General features: G+C 41.5%; 1 protein-coding gene across 1 annotated transcript in view; it reads left to right on the forward strand.

The window, feature by feature from the left end:
- Positions 1-22,427, forward strand: part of DOCK1 (dedicator of cytokinesis 1) — a gene marked incomplete at its 5' end in the record, with an annotated part of 272,626 nt that overhangs the window by 229,069 nt on the left and 21,130 nt on the right. The window contains 8 exons of the mRNA XM_080347839.1: positions 1,459-1,600; positions 1,740-1,818; positions 2,101-2,185; positions 3,548-3,634; positions 7,105-7,281; positions 8,340-8,423; positions 17,368-17,505; positions 20,760-20,905. Of these exons, the coding sequence (XP_080203965.1) occupies positions 1,459-1,600; positions 1,740-1,818; positions 2,101-2,185; positions 3,548-3,634; positions 7,105-7,281; positions 8,340-8,423; positions 17,368-17,505; positions 20,760-20,905 (938 nt within the window). The remainder of the gene's footprint in view (positions 1-1,458; positions 1,601-1,739; positions 1,819-2,100; positions 2,186-3,547; positions 3,635-7,104; positions 7,282-8,339; positions 8,424-17,367; positions 17,506-20,759; positions 20,906-22,427) is intronic.

Below are 22,427 nucleotides of genomic sequence, written 5' to 3' on the forward strand. Positions count from 1 at the left end.
CTGACGATTTTGCAGAGGGGATTGGGGCTTTAGGGACAAAATTGTTTAGTTGTGACATGTTTTAGTTGTGAAATAGTGGGATGTCGGTGGGCACGGCCGTGGACAGTTTGTCTTAGCCTCTCCCTCTGCCTTGTCTTGTATTTCCATGCGAAAAATGCAGCGAGCGCCATGTTAGACTGTGTATCAAAGGGACGTGATGCAGGATGGTGTTCATCTCCAGTATTAATACTGAATGGCATTTTCGCTTCACAGCTGAATGATTTGTTTGTAAGGGTGGGAAAACACCGTGCTTTAGAAAAGACTCGTGGATTAGTCAGTTTGTAAAAAGTGAGCAAAAAAACCTCGAAAATTTGGCTATTTAGTGCCTGAAGTTGATAGAGAAGATCCTCAATAGAAGCTCTGTCTTCTGTTGTAAATCTTCCTGCAAATTTCAGGTACATATCCATGAATTACAGGTACATATACACTCCTTAGGCATCTGCCCTTCTTTTTTCCCCCCAAATAGAGAATATTGTTTCATCTACTATGCATTTCAAAGGCACCATTGCAGAACTCAGCCCAGTTGGGCCAATGTAAATTATTCCAGTTTTCTACCCCTAATCATTACACCCTTTTTCTAATAAGTGCTGTATAATATTTTCCCTGAGTTCATTTTGAGACAAGTAATTAGGTTAAGCATATTCAGATGCAAGTGTTAAGTTCATATGAAAACTTACTTTAATATGTTTGATCAATTAAAAATATGCAAGTCGTCTTTTACGTTTTTCTTTAGAATTTAACGCACTTGTTCAGGACATAAATGGACTGTATAAAAATATCTTAATTTTCTTTATTGTTTAAAGAAGAAACCAACATAAAATATACTTAATAATCAAAAAATTATACTGTGTGCAGACAACTGTACATCAACAAAAATCTAATAGGGTAATAAGAAGCCTGGGGTGTACCAGGCTTTCTAAAAGTCTTTGGATCTTCCTGCAAAAATTGGCATTATTTTCTGTTTAGACTTTTCTTTGCTTGCTCACATCAGGCTTTTTAATAAATGTTTGCTTGTAAAAAGCCTAATTCTGTTTATTTACCTCCATTCCACCATTAGATGTGGAAAATGGATGAGTGGAATTCCAGAGGGAGATGTTAGATTTGGTAGAGGACATAGTTTATCTTAATATATTTTCAGTGGGCAGCTATTTATTTTATAGATCCTTGAAACTGTGTATTTTGGGTGTTTAGTGTGGTTTATACATAAACCTAAAGGTAAGCGCTTGCTTAATGATCTCAGTCCTGCGTTGGAGGTAAGGAAATCCATTTGGGCTTTATTGAATTGGCATAAAATATTTGTAGACTATTGTGAGGAATGTGAAATGTCTCACTTAACAGCATTGGACTCAACGCTTCTGCGATCCCAGTTCCTTACTGGGGATACTGGTATTGGGATCTCACCTCTCGCCTTGTTTCCAGAACAAAGTCTTCATTTACCGGGGAAAGGAGTACGAACGCCGCGAAGACTTCGAGGCGAGGTTATTGACGCAGTTTCCAAACGCGGAAAAGATGAAGACAACATCTCCACCGGGCGATGACATTAAAAACTCCTCCGGCCAGTGTATCCTTGGGCTGAGACTGTTGCGTTTCTGCCTTTCTGGGTGTAACACGTTAATTTTGTTGTTCTGTCCTTTCTTCGCATTCCCGTTGAGCTCTGTGTGATTGAAATTCCCTTTTCAGTTCTTAACCCCCGAATTCAGATATCCAGTGCTTTACCGTAAAGCCCAAACTGGATTTACCGTCTAAATTCCACAAGCCGGTGTCAGAACAAATCGTGAGGTGAGTTTGGGTTGGTTTTGCGGTTTTATAACACCTTTATAACACCTAAAATACTTCTTGTTTTTGTACAAAAAAATCCATACGCAGCCAAGGAGAGTAGTAACCGTGAGGACATTTCATGGGTATTTTTAATATTAATAGAGATTATCTCCAGCTCGCTGGAAAACAGGGATTCGATGAGGGTATTATCTTTACGCTTAAACATTTTTCTAGTATTAGAGTTTAGCAGCAATCCCTAAAAAAATGGTATTTGATTTTGATGGTGCTTTTCCCTTTGTTCAGTTTCTATAGGGTGAATGAAGTCCAGCGGTTTGAGTATTCGCGCCCGGTCAGAAAAGGAGAGAAAAACCCGGACAATGAATTTGCGGTAAAACCAAAAATAGAGGAAAAACAAACAAAAAATAAACTACTTTCAGGGTTTGCTTGTTTATTCCCCTCCAGTTAGAGGCAAAGCTGTATTTATTGTGTTAAAAACAGCTGTTTTGAGGAAGAAGTTTGAAATGACTGTACCTGAAAAGATGGAGATGTCTTTTGCCAAACCTTGTCTTGCCATGAAGATTATAGTCAGACATCTACATTATTTTTTTTGCAGTAATACCTTTTTATTTTATTCTATTTTTTCTTTTTTTTGTTACTAAACCATATGTTTTATCTAATGGTCGATAAAACCCCCTTTGAGCACAGCTTGTATTCATCAAACGTTTACATCAGGTTATGTCAAGTTGATTGCCTTTTTTTCATAGACGTTATTTTATTCGCAGGGGTTCTAGTGAGCGCAGGTAGTCGTAAAGTCGTAGTAGTAATTAAAGTAATAAATTAATGCATAATTTCTTGAGCAAATAACTGTTTTCTGTGTAGTAGCAAGCTCTAATCTAATCAATGTGCCAATAAATGCGGAGTTATTTGATTTACTACAGCTAAGAGCCGTTGTTCATTTAGAGACTCCTTTAGTGTCTTTGGCTTCTCACGGTGGCTGTTGTACCAAAAATGGCTAATTTGTGGATCTTTGTGGGTTTAGCTGAGGAGGTAGGAAACTCGCTTCTCCTAAAACGATGCTAGACCAGAGCGCTACAGTTTACAGTATGTTTTGAGTATAAATAAAAAAACTAGGTATATATAAAGCACTTTGGAAGCGCTTCTGTCAATGGAGGATGGAATAAATTCTGTTTTAAAAAGGCCTCCTAATAAATAAGATGAACTACCAACATATGCCAGTACTAACAAAATCAGGTCAAGAGATGGGTTCTGAACTGAATGCACGCGTTGAAGGAAGAGATGTTAAATCACGACTCCTTCAGTTCCAACCAGTGAGGAGATGTTACAGCGAAGCCGTTTAAAGCTCAGATTAAATCACGGGATCACAAATTGAGGTCAGGATGGGACAGCAGGGCCAGCTCCTGGGGAGGAAGCTTTCCCTAAATCAAGATGTGGTGGGTTTGTGGAGGATGGTCCTTGGAAGCTCCAGAAGTTATGAGGGGAAAATGCCAGTCTAGTAAAACTGGTGGATCTTTTACATCGTGTTCTCCTTTGGACAGTTGTTCTCTATTGAATCACATATTTAAATCGGTGCCGCTCCAGCATTTCCCCAAGCAAATTCCATTTGAAATTCCCCCCTGGCTTCATAATGTCTGTCGTACTCTGGTTCCTTTTCTTGAAGATCATGCTTTAGGGCTTTGGTTAAGATAAAAGCTCTCAAACTGATAACGCGACGTTTACGTTGTATTTGCAGAATATGTGGATTGAGAGAACCGTCTATGTGACAGCGTACAAGTTACCGGGGATTCTGAGGTGGTTTGAAGTCAAATCAGTTTTCATGGTAAGATCAATTTGCCTTTATTGATATTGCAGTGAAGAATGGGGCTTTTATACAGCCAGGGAGCATTTATATTTGTGTGACTGTGCTTGAGTTCTGGGAACAAGCAATCAATGTGGTTATATCTGGTGTCCTAAGACAAGGGGGACTTGCTGAGGATGCTGGTTATTGACTGAGAGTGACTCAAGGGATGCTTTTCCACTCCTGAGAGAAGGAAAATATGAGCTGGCTCCTCCAGGCCTTTCAGGCAAGGTCTGATCAAGTATTTGAAGGACTTCTGTAAAGTATTTCTGGCTGTCAGCAGGTGAGGAACATGCGGTGGTGTAGGGGAACCTGCTACATCAGAATGAAACTGGTCTGAATGTTGGAAAAGGGAACTGGGCTATTGCGGTCATAATTTATTCAAAATATACCCTATATGGAATGCATTGTATGTGTCTGCGCTTATCATTTGCGATTTAAGGTTGTTTTTGTTTCTTCTCCATAGTTATGTAAAATACACCCTAGCAACCTCGCAGAGTAACTCCGAATTACGCGTTTCTCTGTTCTACCATTTAGACTGTTTAGATAAGACGTATCCATTAAACGCCTTTAAGATTAAATTATTCTTACGCAGCTGTAATTTGTAAGTAGCAATAAAAACATTGTTACTGCAGTTTTTAAATCTCTCTTGTGAGGCTTATTTTTAAAGGAAAAGAACAATTTGCATATGATTAATTAAAACCTTTTTCATTGCTCCATTGAGGTTATGTTGGACAGTTGTATTTCGATGAACAGAAGTAATGCAGAAAATTACTATGGTATCTATAGTAACAGAATGCGAATGTGATGTTTGACAGTAACAGGCAGCTGAATAAAACACATTGAATTTTTAATGAATCTCGTATTTTCAATATAATCCTGATAGAGAAGATTGTATTTCTCTTCATGATGGCAAAGAGCGTTGTTTATGAAGGCTGGCAAGTCTGATGAAAGTCTCTTTTCCTTACGAGTTAAGAGCCCAGCCTGACAGGCAGCTTTATGCCGGCAATTTGTACACACACACCTTGAACGCTCCGCTTGTCATTGAAATGTGCGTAAATCCTGGGAGAGCACTTCCTATAAGCTTTGTGTAAGTAACGATTGTATTAGTTGCATCGCTGAAAAATGATACCAGAATGGAACGTAATAATATGTGAGAAGACGGCAATGGGTGACTTTGGACCTAACTCTGACGTAGTTACTGCAAAATTGGTATTGACTTGCTACAAGATTCCCGTCAGCTGAGATGCTGGAAGCACCATCGCGAGGTTTGCAGCCCTGTAATGCTAAATTTTCATTATGGATACAGGTATTATTGATGTTCTACTAAACACAATGAGTTAAAGTAGCTTTGCACATTTCATGTTTTATTGATGGAACTAGAATATCTTTAAAGGAAGAGGTGAGATCATATCAAATCAGCACTGAGGGAGAACCGAGTGATTTAATAAAAGTGGTGTGTTATATTACATAACCCATAGCAACATGCATAATGTCCTTAAATCTATTTGCTTTTTAAATTCCTTCTGAGCACTTTTACCTAAACCTTTTCAATCTGCTCATTATCTGCAAGGAATTAGGTGCACACGTTCATTATTCTGTACCTGATTTGTTTTAGCTGGACACAAGTAATTGCGAGGGAAAAAATTGCTGAGGCCAGCCAGCGAATTAGAACTGGATCTGGAGTTGCACTTGGTTTTATGAAGTACAAATACTAACCTCTGTTTTGGTTTGATGTTTAAGTTTTAGTGTTGCAAACATATAAAGAATACATCGTTTCTGTTTGCATTGAATAGATTGTGTAGCGTCCAGAGTCAGCAAGCTACTTGGAACAAGGCTTGTGATTTCCCAGTATAGATATTTTTAATAAATAGCTATCAATAAGACGCAAACCAGACTTTGGAGTAATAGGATTGGACCTGCAATTCTCCATCTGCTTTTTAAAAAACTCAGAGGGAGGATTATAAGAGTAGTGAAGGAGGGAGGATGAGAAAGAAAGGCATGATTGCTGATACAGAAAAGTCAAAAAGACGTCTGTCAGCTCAATGAGTGCTAATTTCTGTAGACAGTCAAGAGCTTTAAAAGCAATTGTTCATCAGCAAATTATTGCAGCGTATAAGCCCATTAATACAAATGACAGATTCCTAAATTTAGCGTTTGACGTTCACAACAGTTCTTGCCGAATGAGATGTTGGATATGGGCTTCCTTTGCCCGTCCAAGTTTCCTTCATAGCGAATTCAGCTCCGAAGGACAGTTGTCGTCTGTCCGTCTGAGCCCGGTCTGCTCCACAGCAGAAGAGCCAGGTTCCTTACCTGCCTTCCAGAATAATCCACCAGGCAGGCTTTTTTAAATGCTAATTAAAGCATCCTTGATGTAATCAGGTGGCAGGTGTAAGAGCAACAACTGAAGAGATTTGATTATAAGTGGTTCTCAGAAACATGGTACGCAACTGATAGCCAGGTAGAAGTGCCGCTTTGTTTATGGAGCATTTATGGAAATGAGGGTGTAATCAAATATACGCCTGAATTTTCCTCACAGGCCCCAATTAACCTTCCTTTTCTATTCCTACCACATGGTTCTTTTACTGTAAGCAGGTTATATCTTCCAGCGAGGACTGTCGACATTCGGGCTTGCTGAAGGTTCATCGTTTTTAGCCCATTCACTAAATGTGCATATTTTAGCAATATTTACAATATTTTAATACTGTTTTTTTCAATATGAGCAACTGTCTTTCTGAAAGACGCAGCGTCTGGTCATAAATAATAGTTGGAGATGAGTCAATTGAAATAAAACAAGTTTTACACAGGATAGGAGTTAATTCGTCCCATGGAGAATCTGAGATGTTTTCATTGAAGTCCAGACTACGTGAGAGAGAAAAGTTCTTCGAAATTCAGCTGAAGAGAACGTGACCTAGTGGGAAAAAGCACAGCACTTTGCTTAGACGTCATCTCTTCAACATATTAAACTTTATTTCCTTGGAAATACACCGAAATAATCACCACAAAAATATCTTCTTGATTTTTTGAGCTGCTTAGGATTACATTTTCCATCAGGAAATCCGCGTTAAGTTATCGTTTCTTTCTTACTGTTACATTAAGCTGGATCTTCTTTGTGCTGCTAAAACTCAGCGTCTCGTAATCTCCGATGTTCTCCGTAATCCTCGGGAAACCTCACGTGATTCATGTCAGACCCTTCTGCATGTTGTGCTGAGATGTAATCCAGCAAAATGCATTTAGCTTTCTGTACAGATATTGATTATTGTATCAGTTACCGCAGCGTATAGATACCAAATGCCTGAAACCACCCTTTCTGTTAATTATTGTTTATAATCTGGGTTGTTCTGAAATTGCTGGAGTGTTTCTAATTGTGGTGCTGTGGTGAACAACCAGTTCTGCAGCAGGTTAAAAACTCTGCTCCCCGATTAAAAAGCCTCCTTCTGTCTTTATTTTAGGTTGAAATTAGCCCACTGGAAAACGCAATAGAAACCATGCAGCTGACGAATGACAAGATCAATAATATGGTTCAACAGCATTTAAACGATCCAAATCTACCCATTAACCCTCTCTCGATGCTCCTGAACGGCATCGTGGACCCTGCGGTCATGGGGGGGTTCACAAACTATGAGAAGGTAACATCAAAATTCTCCGTCCTGCGGTTCTTCACCTTTTTGGGACTGGCCTGGAATGCTGCGTGTGTGTATTTGTGTATAATCACCATGAGAGTGTCCTCTCTTTGTAGAACGTTGCTTAAAACTTACCATTTTTAATGTCTTTCTGATATTTATGGATCCATTTTTGCATTTCTACATTGGAAGTAAGGGTTGATACATTTAGCAGCCAGAGGACTTACCCAGGGACATGGCGGACAGTTGCTCATGAGATTTAGACACCGAGACCGGTGACATTTCCAGTGTGTTCCTGTGCACTTGGACACCGGAGCTGAATTTCTGGATGCACTTCAGTGACCAAAGTAACCAAGTGCAATTCTCTCCTTTGCTCTCAAATGCAAGAGTTTTTAGAGGATTAATCACATGGTAGAGACCTCTGAGATACCAGTTGGCTGCAAATATGTCTCTAAATAATCTTAGCTACGTGTTTACAACATTAACTTTTGAAGTTAGATGATAACAGATATCGTTGTTGGGGAAACACTAAGCACCGTATCTATTATTTATGTTGTGAATATTAATTTTATTAAGCTAGCATAACCAAGCAACATGTATTTTGTAATGTAATGGAGAAGGTACATCTGATGGGCATGTTGCTGTATCCATCCGTTTATGTCCTTGTGTAACTCTCAGCTGTTTCATCTACTTAAACTTCTTATAGAATCACAGAATGTCCTGAGTTGGAAGGGACCCACAAGGATCATTGAGTCCAACTCAGTGTCCTGGGAACGTCTCGAAAGCCATTTCCGAGATGTGCCAAGTCCTCTGCAGGGTTGCCCATGAGATTTGGTCTTGACCACCATCTGCCTGCTTTACTGATCCCAAAAGATTAATGTCTTAATCTTAAAACGTTATTAAGTTCTGTATGTCTTTCCCAGATTTTCACTTTATAGCAATTACTGCTATTTTGCAGAAATTCTGGTTGAATTCATTTATCTTTCCTGCTGTTAATTCTTCCATGGTAGTAGATATTGATTCATCTTCTGAAGTAACTGCCCATTTCTCTCTCTCTCAACTAGGCTTTTTTTACTGAAAAATACATGCACGAGCATCCAGAAGATCATGACAAGATTGAAAAATTGAAGGATCTGATCGCTTGGCAGGTAAAAGATTTCAAGTCAGGTTGGTCAGGGCCAACTGCTGCTCAAAGACAGTTTAGTGGCACTTCTGAGAAAATTCAGACATTGTTCACCCTTTGTGTGCTTCTTTGCCATTTAAAACTGCCTTGGAACTTGAGCTAAAGTTCATCTTTTCAGATCTGACATCGTTTGTCATTTGATAAATCCGCAAGGAACAAACGCGATCAACCTCTTTTTCTTTCTTTTTTTTTGTAACCCTAATACAGTGAAAATATCTCTATCAAGTGAGAAGGTAGTTCATAATAATCTTGGTTAGTGTTATTGGCAATTTGGTTTTGCATTTTAATTTTCTAAGGTTAATTTCTCAGACAGTAAGATGAAAATACTTGAGCCTCAATCCCTCTTCCTATGTGCACACACCAAGACAGTATTTCTTCACATATTCATTTCTTTCTTCAAATAGCATATTTTCCATTTATTAAACTCTCTACATATGGTTGTAGTATCTTTAGTACAGAATATTAAACGTGAGAGTTGCAAAAATTAACCTGCATGCAAAATATTGATTAAATTTGTCATAGTGAACCCCTTGCTTCATTTGCTGTATGACCTGGTGTAAAAGCGTTATTGTTTCATAAAGCATGTGAATTAGCTGGTGTTTTTATGACGACATATGAGAACAGAAATGATTTAAATGTAAGATCCCATGGGGAATGTTTCCCGAACTGGGAACGGGACCCAGATTTCTATCCCTGTGCCTGAGACAAAGCAGGAACCCGCTTGCATGAAAATCTGAGTTTCCATCTACCAAATGATAATTTCACAGTTTCACAGTATGTTCTGGATTGGAAGGGACCTCAAAAGATCATCTAGTCCAATCCCCCTGCTGGAGCAGGAACGCCTAAGTGAGGTTGCACAGGAACATGTCCAGGTGGGTCTTGAATGTCTCCAGAGAAGGAGACTCCACAACCTCCCTGGGCAGCCTGTTCCAGTGCTCTGTCACCCTTACTGAGAAGAAGTGTTTTCTCAAATTTAAGTGGAACCTCTTGTGTTCCAGCTTGATCCCATTGCCCCTTGTCCTATCATTGTTGGCCAACGAGAAGAGCCTGGCTCCATCCTCATGGCACTCACCTTTTATATATTTATAAACATTAATAAGGTCACCCCTCAGTCTCCTCTTCTCCAAACTAAAGAGACCCAGCTCCCTCAGCCTTTCCTCATAAGGGAGGTGCTCCACTCCCTTAATCATCTTGGTTGCCCTACGCTGGACCCTCTCTAGCAGTTCCTTGTCCTTCTTGAACTGAGGGGCCCAGAACTGGACACAATATTCCAGATGGGGTCTCACCCGGGCAGAGTAGAGGGGAAGGAGGACCTCTCTTGATCTACTAACCACCCCCCTTCTAATACATCCCAGGATGCCATTGGCCTTCCTGGCCACAAGGGCACAGTGCTGGCTCATGGTCATCCTGTTGTCCACCAGGATCCCCAGGTCCCTTTCCCCTACACTGCTCTCTAATATGTAATTTCCCAACCGATACTGGAACCTGGGGTTGTTCCTGCCCAGATGCAGGACTCTACACTTTTCCTTGTTAAATTTCATTAGGTTATTCCCCGCCCAACTCTCCAGCCTGTCTAGGTCTCGCTGGATGGCAGCACAGCCTTCTGGCGTGTCAGCCACTCCTCCCAGCTTAGTGTCATCAGCAAACTTGCTGATAGTACACTCTATTCCCTCGTCTAAGTCGTTAATGAATATATTGAATAATACTGGCCCCAGTACTGACCCCTGAGGTACTCCACTAGATACTGGTCTCCAACTAGACTCCGCACCATTGACTACCACTCTCTGGCTTCTCTCCTTAAGCTAGTTTGTAACCCACCTCACTACTCTATTGTCTAGACCACACCTCTGCAACTTAGCAACTAGGATGCTGTGGGAGACTGTGTCAAAGGCTTTACTGAAGTCAAGGTAGACCACATCCACGGCTCTGCCATCATCCATCCACCTTGTAACATTATCATAAAAGGCTATGAGGTTGGTCAAGCATGACTTACCCTTGGTAAAGCCATGCTGACTGCCCCTAATAACCTTCTTATCCTTGATATGCCTTGAGATAGCACCAAGGATAAGTTGTTCCATTACTTTCCCAGGGACAGAGGTGAGGCTGACCGGTCTATAGTTACCCGGGTCCTCCTTCTTGCCCTTTTTGAAGATTGGAGTGACATTTGCTTTCCTCCAATCCTCGGGCACCTCTCCCGTTTCCCAAGACTTGGCAAAGATGATGGAGAGCGGTCCAGCAATGACCTCAGCCAGCTCCCTCAGCACCCGCGGATGCATCCCATCTGGACCCATGGATTTATGGATGTCCAGTCTATTTAATTGCTCCTTAACCCAGTCCTCATCAACTAAAGCAAGCTCCTCCATTGACCTGGCTTCATCTGGGGTCTCAGGGGTACAGGGCTCCCCAGGACAGCCTCCGGCAGAGTAGACAGAGACAAAGAAGGCATTCAGTAATTCTGCCTTCTCTGTATCTTCCGCCACCAGGGCACCCACCCCATTCCTCAGTGGGCCTACATTGCCTCTGGTATTAGTTTTATCCGCTATGTATTTGAAAAAGTTCTTTTTGCTGTCCTTGACCCCTCTCGCCAGCTGTAATTCCAAGGAGGCCTTGGCTATCCTAGCTGCCTTCCTACATCCTCTAACAGCAGCCTTATATTCTTCCCAAGTGGCCAGCCCCTGCTTCCATGACCTGTAAACTCGCCTCTTCTGCTTGAGCATACCCAATAGATTCCTATTCAACCACGCAGGCCTCCTGGCTCCCTTCCTTGACTTCCTACATGTGGGGATGCTCTGATCCTGAGCGCGGAAGAAGCAATCTCTGAATGCAATCCAGCTCTCTTGGGCCCCTTTTCCTTCAAGCAGTCTTGCCCATGGGATTTCCCCCAGCAATTGCTTGAAAAGGCCAAAGTTAGCCCTGCTAAAGTCCAGGGTTGCAATTCTACTTGCTATTCTGTTCCTGCCACACAAGATGCTGAACTCCACCATCTCGTGGTCACTGTAACCCAGGCAGCCCTCAACCTTTACTGCTTCGACCAGACCCTCCTTGTTAGTGAGGATGACATCCAGCAGTGCACCTCTCCTAGTCGGCTCCTCCACCATCTGCATGAGGAAGTTCTCATCAATGCACTGGAGGAACCTCCTGGACTGTGGCTGGCTGGCTGAATGGTCCTTCCAGCAAACATCAGGGAAGTTAAAATCACCCACAACAACCAGGGCCTGTGACTGCGAGGCCACTCTCAGCTGCCCATAGAAGGCCTCATCAACTTCCTCAGCCTGATCTGGTGGCCTGTAACAGACACCCACAACAGTGTCACCCCTGCCAGCCTGCCCCTTGATCCTGACCCATACACTCTCAACTCGCTCATCATCCACTCCTGGGCAGAATTTAGTACATTGTAGTTGCTCTCTCACATAGAGAGCAACTCCACCACCACGCCTGGCTGGCCTGTCTTTTCTGAAAAGGGCATAGCCATCCATGACCACATTCCAGTCATGTGAACTGTCCCACCATGTTTCTGTAATTGCCACCAGGTCATAATCTCCCAGCCGAACATAGGATTCTAACTCCTCCTGCTTATTCCCCATGCTGCGCGCATTGGTGTACAGGCATTTCAAGGAGCGAGCAGAGCACTCCCATTTCTCCCTAGGAGCATAGGAGGCCACCTGGTCCTCATCAGTTCTAGAATGCTGCCCCACTGGGACAAGCCCAGCTACAACCCCATCCCCCTTCGAGCCTAGTTTCCAGCGCTAACAAGAAACAATTCAGGTTTTATTCCACACTCACATACTAGACATTTTCCAGTAGTCCCAAGATAATTTTATGATAAGTAAAAAAATACCTTTATGACTAGAAATGTTTTTCTTCCAGAATAAAAAAAGTCTTTTTATATTCCATTTTGTCTGTATAATAAGGGGAATAATTTACATTTCCATAGGATTCAATCTTAGAGGGAGTAGAACCCAAGACACAGAATTCAAAAAAGCCAAAAACCCTCTGAAGACCATAAAACTATCACTGAATAAAACTCTTTTGGTCTGCAAAAAAAATTATGCGTTTATTTTGTTGTGAGCCTTTACAGAAGATTAGATTTTAGGAGCTTTAAGTTTATAGAGAGGAAAATAATTTGATCCCAGAAGACTGTACTTCATATAAGCTCTGTGTCTTTGCCTCTGATAATGATACTTCAAATGAATTACAAACACACTTTTTCCTCAGCAAAGATTCACTTTGGTGACGTTTTGTGTATTAAAATAATATTACCATTGGAAAATGGGTATGGCAGCTAATTACACTGGATTTCAATTATTCAGTGATTTTAAATACATAATTTCCCATCAGTATTGTAGTTCCAAAACAATAGGAACCAGAAAAATAGAAAAGAGTGATCAAAAACTGTTTTTATATATGATATTTTTTTTTTCACTGGAAGGTCCAGCTGTTTCAGAGTGGAAATCAGTGCTTTTAAATTACCTTAGAGGTTTGTCGAGGGTTTAGATTGCGGGGTGACAATAAAACCCTGGCAGATGTATTGTTAACCTCCTCCCCCCGCCACTTCCCCCTTTTTGTCCCTTCCTCTCCCCCTTCCCACGCAGCACAGGTGATCGGAAGGGACAGAAGGACAGAGAGAAGAGTTGGAAACATCAAAAATGTTTTACTAATGCTACTAATAAGAATAGAGAAAATATACAAAATATACAAAACCAATCTTGAAAGTCTCAGCAACTGCAGAGCCGGCACCCGAAGTCCTGGACTGGACTCTGCAGCCAACCGGAGCTGGATTCAGTCTGTCACTAGGGCTCAGTTCGCAGGGACGACTAGCAAGGTCCTCTCCTAATGTCGGCCATAAGCAGAAGGGAAAAGGCGAAGGGACGAGATCCTCATGATCTCCCACTTTTATATTAAGTATCACATGAATGGGATGTTATACACAGTTGGCCAGTTTCTTCATCACCTGTTTCACATCGCCCCTCTCGCGAAAGGTGAATCTGTCCTTATCAATAACTTCTCATTCCGTTGCTGTGTTCACCAAAACATGTGTCTGGTTCTCCAGGAAAATGCAGCTCATATGAATCTTTAGCTGACAGGCAAATTCACTAAAAGAGAAACTTGTTTTTAACAAAGCCAGGACAAGTTTCCACGAACATTTAGCGCATCCTAAGCCTTCAACCTCCTCTGGAATGACTCGGGGGAGCCGAGCGCCGGTGCCGGGAGGGAGTCGGTGCTGGAACTCCGGAGGCTGAGGCAGCCATGGGAATTCATCACAGCTCGACAGTGATGGAAACCAACAATGAGGTTTCATTTGTCAATAGTGTGGGGCTTGGAGTTCTGTAATCACACAGAGATTTGCTTTGTGCTGTATAAATCAATCTGGATATATGAAATAGTAGCCTGACAATCATATTATCAGCTGACTAGTTAAATTTATTATTATTTGTTTTCTATCCCCTTACCTTACCTTTTTCTCCATTGTGCTGTGAAATTCGTGCTCTTCAGGATATTATCGCTTTATAATTCCAGTGAACTTTAAGTATACTGGTTTTTTCCTATTATTTTTTTAGTTCAATATCATCAGTAAAGCCATGTCAATTTTTGCCAATCTTAGTGTTTTTTCAACTTAGAAAAAAACATTTCCATGCGACTACATCATTGGAAGCTGTTTTTTTTTTTTAAACATGAAGATAATGAAATGATTGATTGAAATTATGGTAATAAAATGAATGATTGATGACATTCATCACTTGGCATTTAGCAAATGTATTTACAGCATACCAAAACTAGTGCGTTACATAAAAATCTTGTGCTACTTCTACATAGCTGAAGGAGCTCCAGCATGCAGAACTAAGTTTTTACAATCATATCTTATTATACCATTATTATGAAAGATTTTCTTTTAAGATTTTTTATTAATTTTAATAATTTAAATGTATGTAGCTTTTCCATTATTTTCAGCCAAGCAGATCAAGATCTTAAAATAAAAATTGGGGACTAACTTTAGGTTTCAGTGTAACTATAAAGTTTTAAAATCAGCAAAGATGAGATTTATGGAATAAGTGCATATTGAGCTGGTTTCCTTGTCGTTCAGCTCATTTGTTTCTAGTTCAGCTGATTACGTTACCTTTACTTTTTCCTTCACCTCTCCAAATGTATCTTCAGAAATCGAGCCATAAGCAAAGCCACCTGTTGCTTGAGAGCCAAAGGAGCTGGCAGTACCACGAACATGGCAAAATTCTGTCTCTGCGTCCTACAAAGACACAAATAGGTTTAAAGTTCAATGTCACTCGTCACCAGATTTCCCCATGTCCATGTCTGGAGAGGAAATGTAGGAAGGATTTGGAAGTTTGTAGAAGGAGAAGCAGACATGGTAGAACAGCCTGAAGGTACTTTCTTTCTGTAGTTGATAAAGATTTAAAAGATTAAGTCATCTTAATAGAATCATAGAATGGTTTGGGTTGGGACCTTCAAGCTCGTCCAGTGCCACCCCTGCCATGAGCAGGGACATCTTCACCAGCTCAGGGTGCTCAGAGCCTGGTCTTTGGTTTTCCTTAGACAAGGAGACTCAAATATCCCGACTCAGAAATCTTGCCCAAGTTCTGTAGCAAAACAACGGGAAGTTTCTTCTTCTGTGATTTCTGATCTTCTTGGTGTTGGTTCCTCCTGTTCCTTGATCCCTTAACTCAACAGTTCCTGTCCCAGGAGGCCCCCAGGTGCTCACCTTCTCCCACCCCATCCCAGCAGATCCCCCCATCAACACTTCTATTACTTCTCTTCTCCGAGTTCCAGAAGTCTGTTGGACAACTCTGGAATATACCACAGTGACACCCTCCTTAGCACCTTCACTTTGGGGCACAGAAGGAAGCACCCAGATTTATTTTGTTTTCTTCCTGACTGGGACATTTCCCTGCAAAAAATGTCATTTACTTCATATGACTTGATTTCCTAACTTGGCCGCTTCCTAGGACAGGCTCTTTAGTGCGTTTTCTGAAGCTTCAGACCCCACATGCACTTCTTCTCGGTTATTTGACTTCTTTAAAAACAATTCATTTAAAAAGTCAGCAGGTTGTGTTAAATAAATGAGCCAAGGGACTGTTTATCCCTAAAAAATAGTAGGGTCACAGTGTGTCTCTTTGGACATTCATTTAATTATTCAGAGAAGGGAAAAATTCTGATTTCAGTGTTTAATTCTTGTAGAGTGCGAATCCATATGGCTACAAATATAAGTGGCTACAGTAAAGAATTCTGTCATTATTCTTACTTTTCTTTCTGGTCTTTCAGAACAAACTGTCATTTAAATGTTGCCAAGTCACAGAGAAACATCTTGATAAGATTTCTTGAGCTTCTTCCTCTGTAATTCATCTATGTATTTAATATTCTCCTTAATAATAAAGCTACTCGTTCTGATTGCTGCTCAGTCTTATTAGAAAAATCTGGTTTTAATCAGTATTATGATTTAATTATGAATTATTAAGAAGAGGCCTCTTAGCTTGATTGCTGCGGAGAATATCTAAGTTAGAATTAGCACTGTGTGGGCTGAAACCGACCTGGAACAGGAAATATTTTTCCTAAGCTGGAGGTAGAAAACTAATGGTATATCTGGATAGCTGTGGAGATGAAAATGTCTCTCTTAAACCATTTTAAAAGGTCAGCTACACCTCCACACTATCAACTAATTGTATAATCCTGTGTTGGCATGGATATTTTGAAGATAAATGATTATTTTCAGTTGGAGAAGAGAATTAATTTATTTTTTTTCTCTTCTGTTTTGTGCCCAAAGAAAATATTTTTTCCAAGGAGAAATCTACAGTGTGTAAAACTATATGTTTTATTAATAGATATCGTTCTGCAATAGATATGTATGCTGCTCATTTGCAGTTTAGAAATAGCATTTATTAATGAAAACGTTAAAGTATTTCCTCCTTCAAGGTTTTATTCTCATGGAACGGGAGAAGGGTTGATATTAACAACCCTATGTGAGAGTCGTCATTCATCAGTTTGCCGTTTTAAAATACAGCGTGTGTGGGGGGCCGTGAATTTAACATCACAGAATATTTGTGCTTTCTGATAAATTCAGCTGTACCTCCACTGTGCAGTTACTGGGCAGAACTATAGGTGGATTGATTTTAAAGGACTTTGCTTAATAGAGAAGAAAGGAAGTAATGTATAACAGATTTTTAGGTCCTTTTTTACTGTGTTGTGCTTCATATACAATGGGTGATGGTGATGCTGATGACAAAGTTCTCTTTCCTTTTTCCTTTCCTTTTTCCTTTCCTTTTTCCTTTCCTTTTTCCTTTCCTTTTTCCTTTCCTTTTTCCTTTCCTTTTTCCTTTCCTTTTTCCTTTCCTTTTTCCTTTCCTTTTTCCTTTCCTTTTTCCTTTCCTTTTTCCTTTCCTTTTTCCTTTCCTTTCCTTTCCTTTCCTTTCCTTTCCTTTCCTTTCCTTTCCTTTCCTTTCCTTTCCTTTCCTTTCCTTTCCTTTCCTTCCTTTCTTCTCCTCCCCCTCTCCCCCTTTTCTTCATTCTTCCCTTCCCTTCCCTTCCCTTCCCTTCCCTTCCCTTCCCTTCCCTTCCCTCTTTCCCCTTTTATTTTCCTTTTCCTTCCTTTTCCCTTTCCCTTCTCTTCTCCTCCTCTTCTCTCTTCTCTCTTCTCTCTTCTCTTCTTCTCTTCTTCTCCTCTCTTCTCTCCTCTTCTCTCCTCTTCTCTCCTCTCTTCTTCTCTCCTCTTCTCTCTTCTCTCCTCTTCTCTCCTCTTCTTCTCCTCTTCTCTCCTCTTCTTCTCCTCTTGTCTTCTCCTCGTCTCCTCCTCCTCTTCTTCTTCGTTATTCCATGAGATCTTCCGCTCCTCCTGCAGTATCCCTGCCCTGTCCCCTCACTGGGCAGGACCCGATGGGCTGCAGCAGCGTTCCTCTGTCTTCCAGATCCCGTTCCTGGCCGAAGGCATCCGGCTCCACGGGGAGAAGGTGACGGATGCTCTGCGGCCGTTCCACGAGCGCATGGAGGCTTGTTTCAGGCAGCTCAAAGACAAAGTGGAGAAGCAGTACGGGGTCCGAGCTGTCGTAAGTCACCTGCTATCCTGATGCTTCCCAAATACGTGGAAATTTCTGTAAATTCCGAGCAACTTTGTATTTCTGTGTTGTAATTTTCACTGATGAAAAAAGCAGTGTTGAATTATCAAATTATTAAATATGGAGCAGATGCTATAGGAGGTATTCAGAAGGTCTTGGGACTTTCATTTTCCAGCATGGGAGCAATTTTTAAATTGCCTGAATCTATTCCCTGAAAGTCAAGGTAGTTCTTCAGCATTCCATTTTTAAGGAATTTAGTTTGAAATAATAATAATAATAATAATAATAATAATAATAATAATAATAATAATAATAATAATAATAATAATAATAATAATAATAATAATGTATAATTCCTTTTGGGATATGAGGGCTGTGCTGCTCTCCAGGCGTGTGCAACCTTATGTACTCCGGCACCATCCTAAATGTAGGCATGCAATAAATAGATACCTAGATATTAGATATTTGATAATAGATATTTAATTTGGTTGAGTAGTGCTGCAGTTCATGCTTCTGTCATTCCAACGAGCTGTTTTCAGTTGCTGCTTCATCTTTAAGGCACAGCCAAGAATTTGGTGACATTTCCCATGGGGTTTTTGTTCTGCTTTAAATTTGAGTGTTAGGCATTGGGGAGGAAGACCAAAAAGCCAACATACAGCTTCGTAATTGAAAATATAGTTGACAATTCAGTGAAAATCCACAGGGATTGGGTGCTATTATATTAATTGATTTTTAAAATTATTTAAGGACCAAAGATGCAAGTGGTTAGAGTTGCTCTAGGACAGACTATGCGAAGCCGATGTCTTAATAATATATTGAGGGCTGCCGGGGTGAGTTTTATCTCTGTCTCCCGGTAGTCCTGTCAGCACTGTTGTAAACACGCTATAATTTTTAGGTTTATTTCTGAAACGACAGCAGCACATGAAACTTGCATATGCAATACATACCTTCTCACTGCTCCAGAAAATAAATCATGTATGTTTATCAAGAAAGGACCGTTTGTCCTCTAACGCAGAGGCAGCCAATGCACCATGTCTGTGCAGCCAAGGTGACCTGGCTCGTAGTCTCCCCTCTCTTGCAAACCCACATCTTGGCAGGGGGACACCCCATGCACCCCGCTAAGGAGGTGTCCTGTTGTATTTTATGACAGACCTTCCTTCAGAGATTCATTTCCACTTATGTCTATAGCGATGTCTTCTTTTTTTTAATGGGAATACTAGGGTCTTATGTGGAACGTGCCAGCCTTTGTGGAATCATAGAATCATTTTGGTTGGGAGAGCTCCTCAAGATCATTGAGTCCAACCATAACCCACCCCTGGCACTGCCCCATGTCCTGAGAACCTCATGTCTGTCTGTCCAACCCTCCAGGGATGGTGACTCCAGCACTGCCCTGGGCAGCCTGTTCTAGTGCCCAACAACCCTTTGGGGAAGAAATTGTTCCCAGATCCAACCTCAACCTCCCCTGGTGCAACTTGAGGCCGTTTCCTCTGCTCCTGGCGCTTGTTCCTGGGGAGCAGAGCCCGACCCCCCTGGCTCCAAGCTCCTTTCAGGCAGTTCAGAGATCAGAAGGTCTCCCCTCAGCTCCTGTTCTCCAGCCGAACCCCCCAGTGTCCTTGGTGACCTTCTACGTGGTGCTCGGTTTGTAGTCCTTCAGTTCCCATCTTGCTATTAGATTTAGGAAGAGAGAAGTTCAAATAGTAATTTATTCCCAAGGAGAACAGAAATAATTGACATTAATGATACTTGCATGTCAGTCACTTCAATAATATACATTTACATCATCGGGGAGATGACTGGAAAGTCATACGCAGGTGGTGTTATCTTCCTAATTTCACTCTACCCACCAGTAAGAATTGTCAGGATTGATGGAGTTTTATCGCTTCTGTCTTCCTTGTACAAGGCCAATTTACCAGTAGCTGACAGGGTGGAAAATATACCTGTAATTAAACAGCATGAGATTCTTATTTGTTGACTGAAAGAGTTCAATTATTTTACGCATATATCAGTTATTAATGACTAACGAAGCTTGTATAAATATTCAGAAGTCTGAAATTGTCTGAAACAAAAAAATATCTTTCATCTCTTTTCTTCTTAACCTACGTGTCACTTTGTAAATTGACTTTCTTGACATAAAGTTCTTCTTAGTGGTGTTTTTTTTTTAATTTTGTTTTTTTAAAAACTCCATTTCGTTCAAATATACTGACAGGGCAGTCACTTCCATTTCGGAGATGGATTAAAATAAAAAAGTTACTTGTAAAAAGCTCCTTTTTAAAGCCCAGATTAAAAAAAAAAAAGTTAATTCTGTCGAAGCAAATGAATTATTGGAATATATTTAAAATTATACACATTTCCTCTTAGTGGATATTCTTTAGAATTGTTTTCTTTATTATTAAACATGATGTATAATTGGATGATATAAAATTCCACATGGAAGTCTTGCATCTGGGCAGGAACAACCCCAGGTTCCAGTGTAAGTTGGGGAATGACCTATTAGAGAGCAGCGTAGGGGAAAGGGACCTGGGGGTCCTGGGGACAGCAGGGTGACCATGAGCCAGCACTGGGCCCTTGTGGCCAGGAAGCCAATGGTACCTGGGGTGGGTTAGAAGGGGGTGGTCAGTAGGTCAGAGAGGTTCTCCTGCCCCTCTGCTCTTCCCTGGGGAGACCACACCTGGAATCTTGTGTCCAGTTGTGGCCCCTCAGTTCCAGCAGGACAGGGAACTGCTGGAGAGAGTCCAGCGCAGCCACCAAGATGCTGCAGGGAGTGGAGCATCTCCTATGTGAGGAAAGGCTGAGGGAGCTGGGGCTCTGGAGCTGGACAAGAGGACACTGAGGGGGGACTCATTCCTGGGGATCAGTATGGAAAGGGGGAGTGTCAGGAGGATGGAGCCAGGCTCTTCTGGTGACAACCAGGGACAGGACAAGGGGCAATGGGTGCAAACTGGAACACAGGAGGTTCCACTTAATTTGAGAAGAAACTTCTTCATGGTGAGGGTGTCAGAGCCTGGCCCAGGCTGCCCAGGGGGGTTGTGGAGTCTCCTTCTGTGCAGACATTCCAACCCGCCTGGACACCTTCCTGTGTAACCTCATCTGGGTGTTCCTGCTCCATGGGGAATTGCACTGGATGAGCTTTCCAGGGCCCTTCCAACCCCTGACATTCTGGGATTCTGTGTGAATAAAAGCCATCAAATTTTTCCCTGTGTGAGCTATGTTGCGTTTTAAGAAGTGAACATCTCATCTCATTGCAGCTTTCGAGCCTGGATGACAGACGGGGCAGTCGGCCACGCTCCATGGTGAGATCCTTCACCATGCCGTCATCTTCGCGACCCCTCTCCGTGGCGTCGGTGTCCTCCATCTCCTCCGACAGCACACCTTCCCGGCCTGGCTCCGATGGGTGAGTCACAAATGCTCATTTGGGGCTCATCTCCACAAATCTCACCATTTGGTGGGCACATCTGTAGGTTTTGAAGGTTGTCACCACCCCACTCCGGGTCTCGGTGTTTTTCCTTCCAATCCTACTGACTGCTGTGTGACAGCATGACGTTTGTCTGAGCTCATATACAACTGTGGGGTTTTTCAGCTGGGTCTTTTCCTGGTGGATTTTTATCCAGATTTGATTCATCATAATACCCCACAAACACCAACATTAACGTGACACAACTAGTGTAGGGTTGGGATGGCACTTTCAAGTGCAACCCTAATATTGGCTAAAAAAAACCCAACCTATACAGACATCTATCTCAAGATACATTCCTTGTCCTTTTTTTTTAACCAAGGTAATTATAACGCTCTTCTCACTCCTCTTTAAAACAAAGGGAAACAACCCCCTTAAGCTTTTAAACGAAAACCTCCAAACAAAGAGGAGATAAATTATCCCCTTTTAAAATATTGCAAGTGTGACAGTTCAGAAGGCAAAGTCGGTGATGATACGTGTTCCGCTGGCCCCGTCACGGTTAACAGGTGGATTTTGGGAGGAGGAAGGGATTAGCTAACGGCTCAATCGTTTCTTCTCCCTTTTGCTGCCAGAAAAAAAGCTGCTTATGGCAAGATTCTACATTAAGACTTATCAAGATATTTCACATGAGAACTGGGAATTCTGTCGATAAACCCCGTCTCACAGTCGCATCCCTCGAAAGAACAAAATAACCAATTTTCTTTCTGGGGCTTCCATGCAGCCTCACAAGTCCCTTTTCTCCCTCTTCCTCCCCCCGGGCATTCCCGTAATCCAGAAATTCAATATTTGAGCAAGGCGGCAGTTTTTTAAAAGCCTCCAGAAGGGCCGCTGATGTACTGAGATGTGCTACAAACATTTGTGTCCCTTGTGCACCTTCAGAGCGAGTTATTACCTGACTAGAGAGTAAAAGCATCAAGTGAAATTAAATACAGCACCTAAGGACCAGCGTGATGCTTACCTTGATTACAAACAGTTTATGTACCATGGGAAAGAGCAGCAAACAGAGCACAATTCAGCTCTCTTTACGTTGCACTCTGTGCTGAGTCATGTTGATATAAATGTGGGACGGCAGAGACAATAACGCGTTCTGACTAATTCATCCACAAATATAATGAGCAACTATCATCACTTAGAAGACCTGGAAAAAAAGCTCATTTGCTTGATTAGTGGAGCCGGAGAAAAAACATCATCAGATGTAAATAACATAATGAAAAACCTCAGAAATTCAAATGACTATAAAAATCATGCGGGTGGTTTGTCACTACTGACTTGGAAGAAGTTCACCCATGAACCTACTATAGTTCCTTGGGTTTATGGTCTGTTGTCCTCTCCTGGTTCCCATTTTCCCACTCTTCATATGTTAATTCTGAAATTAAAGAGAAAAACAATTAAAACTGGAGCTGACAAACTGTCTTGCCCAGATCAGTTGATTTGTATTTTACACCATCTCTCAGCTTCTGCT

Source organism: Nesoenas mayeri (assembly GCF_963082525.1).
Source record: "Nesoenas mayeri genome assembly, chromosome: 7".
NCBI classification, from domain to species: domain Eukaryota; kingdom Metazoa; phylum Chordata; class Aves; order Columbiformes; family Columbidae; genus Nesoenas; species Nesoenas mayeri.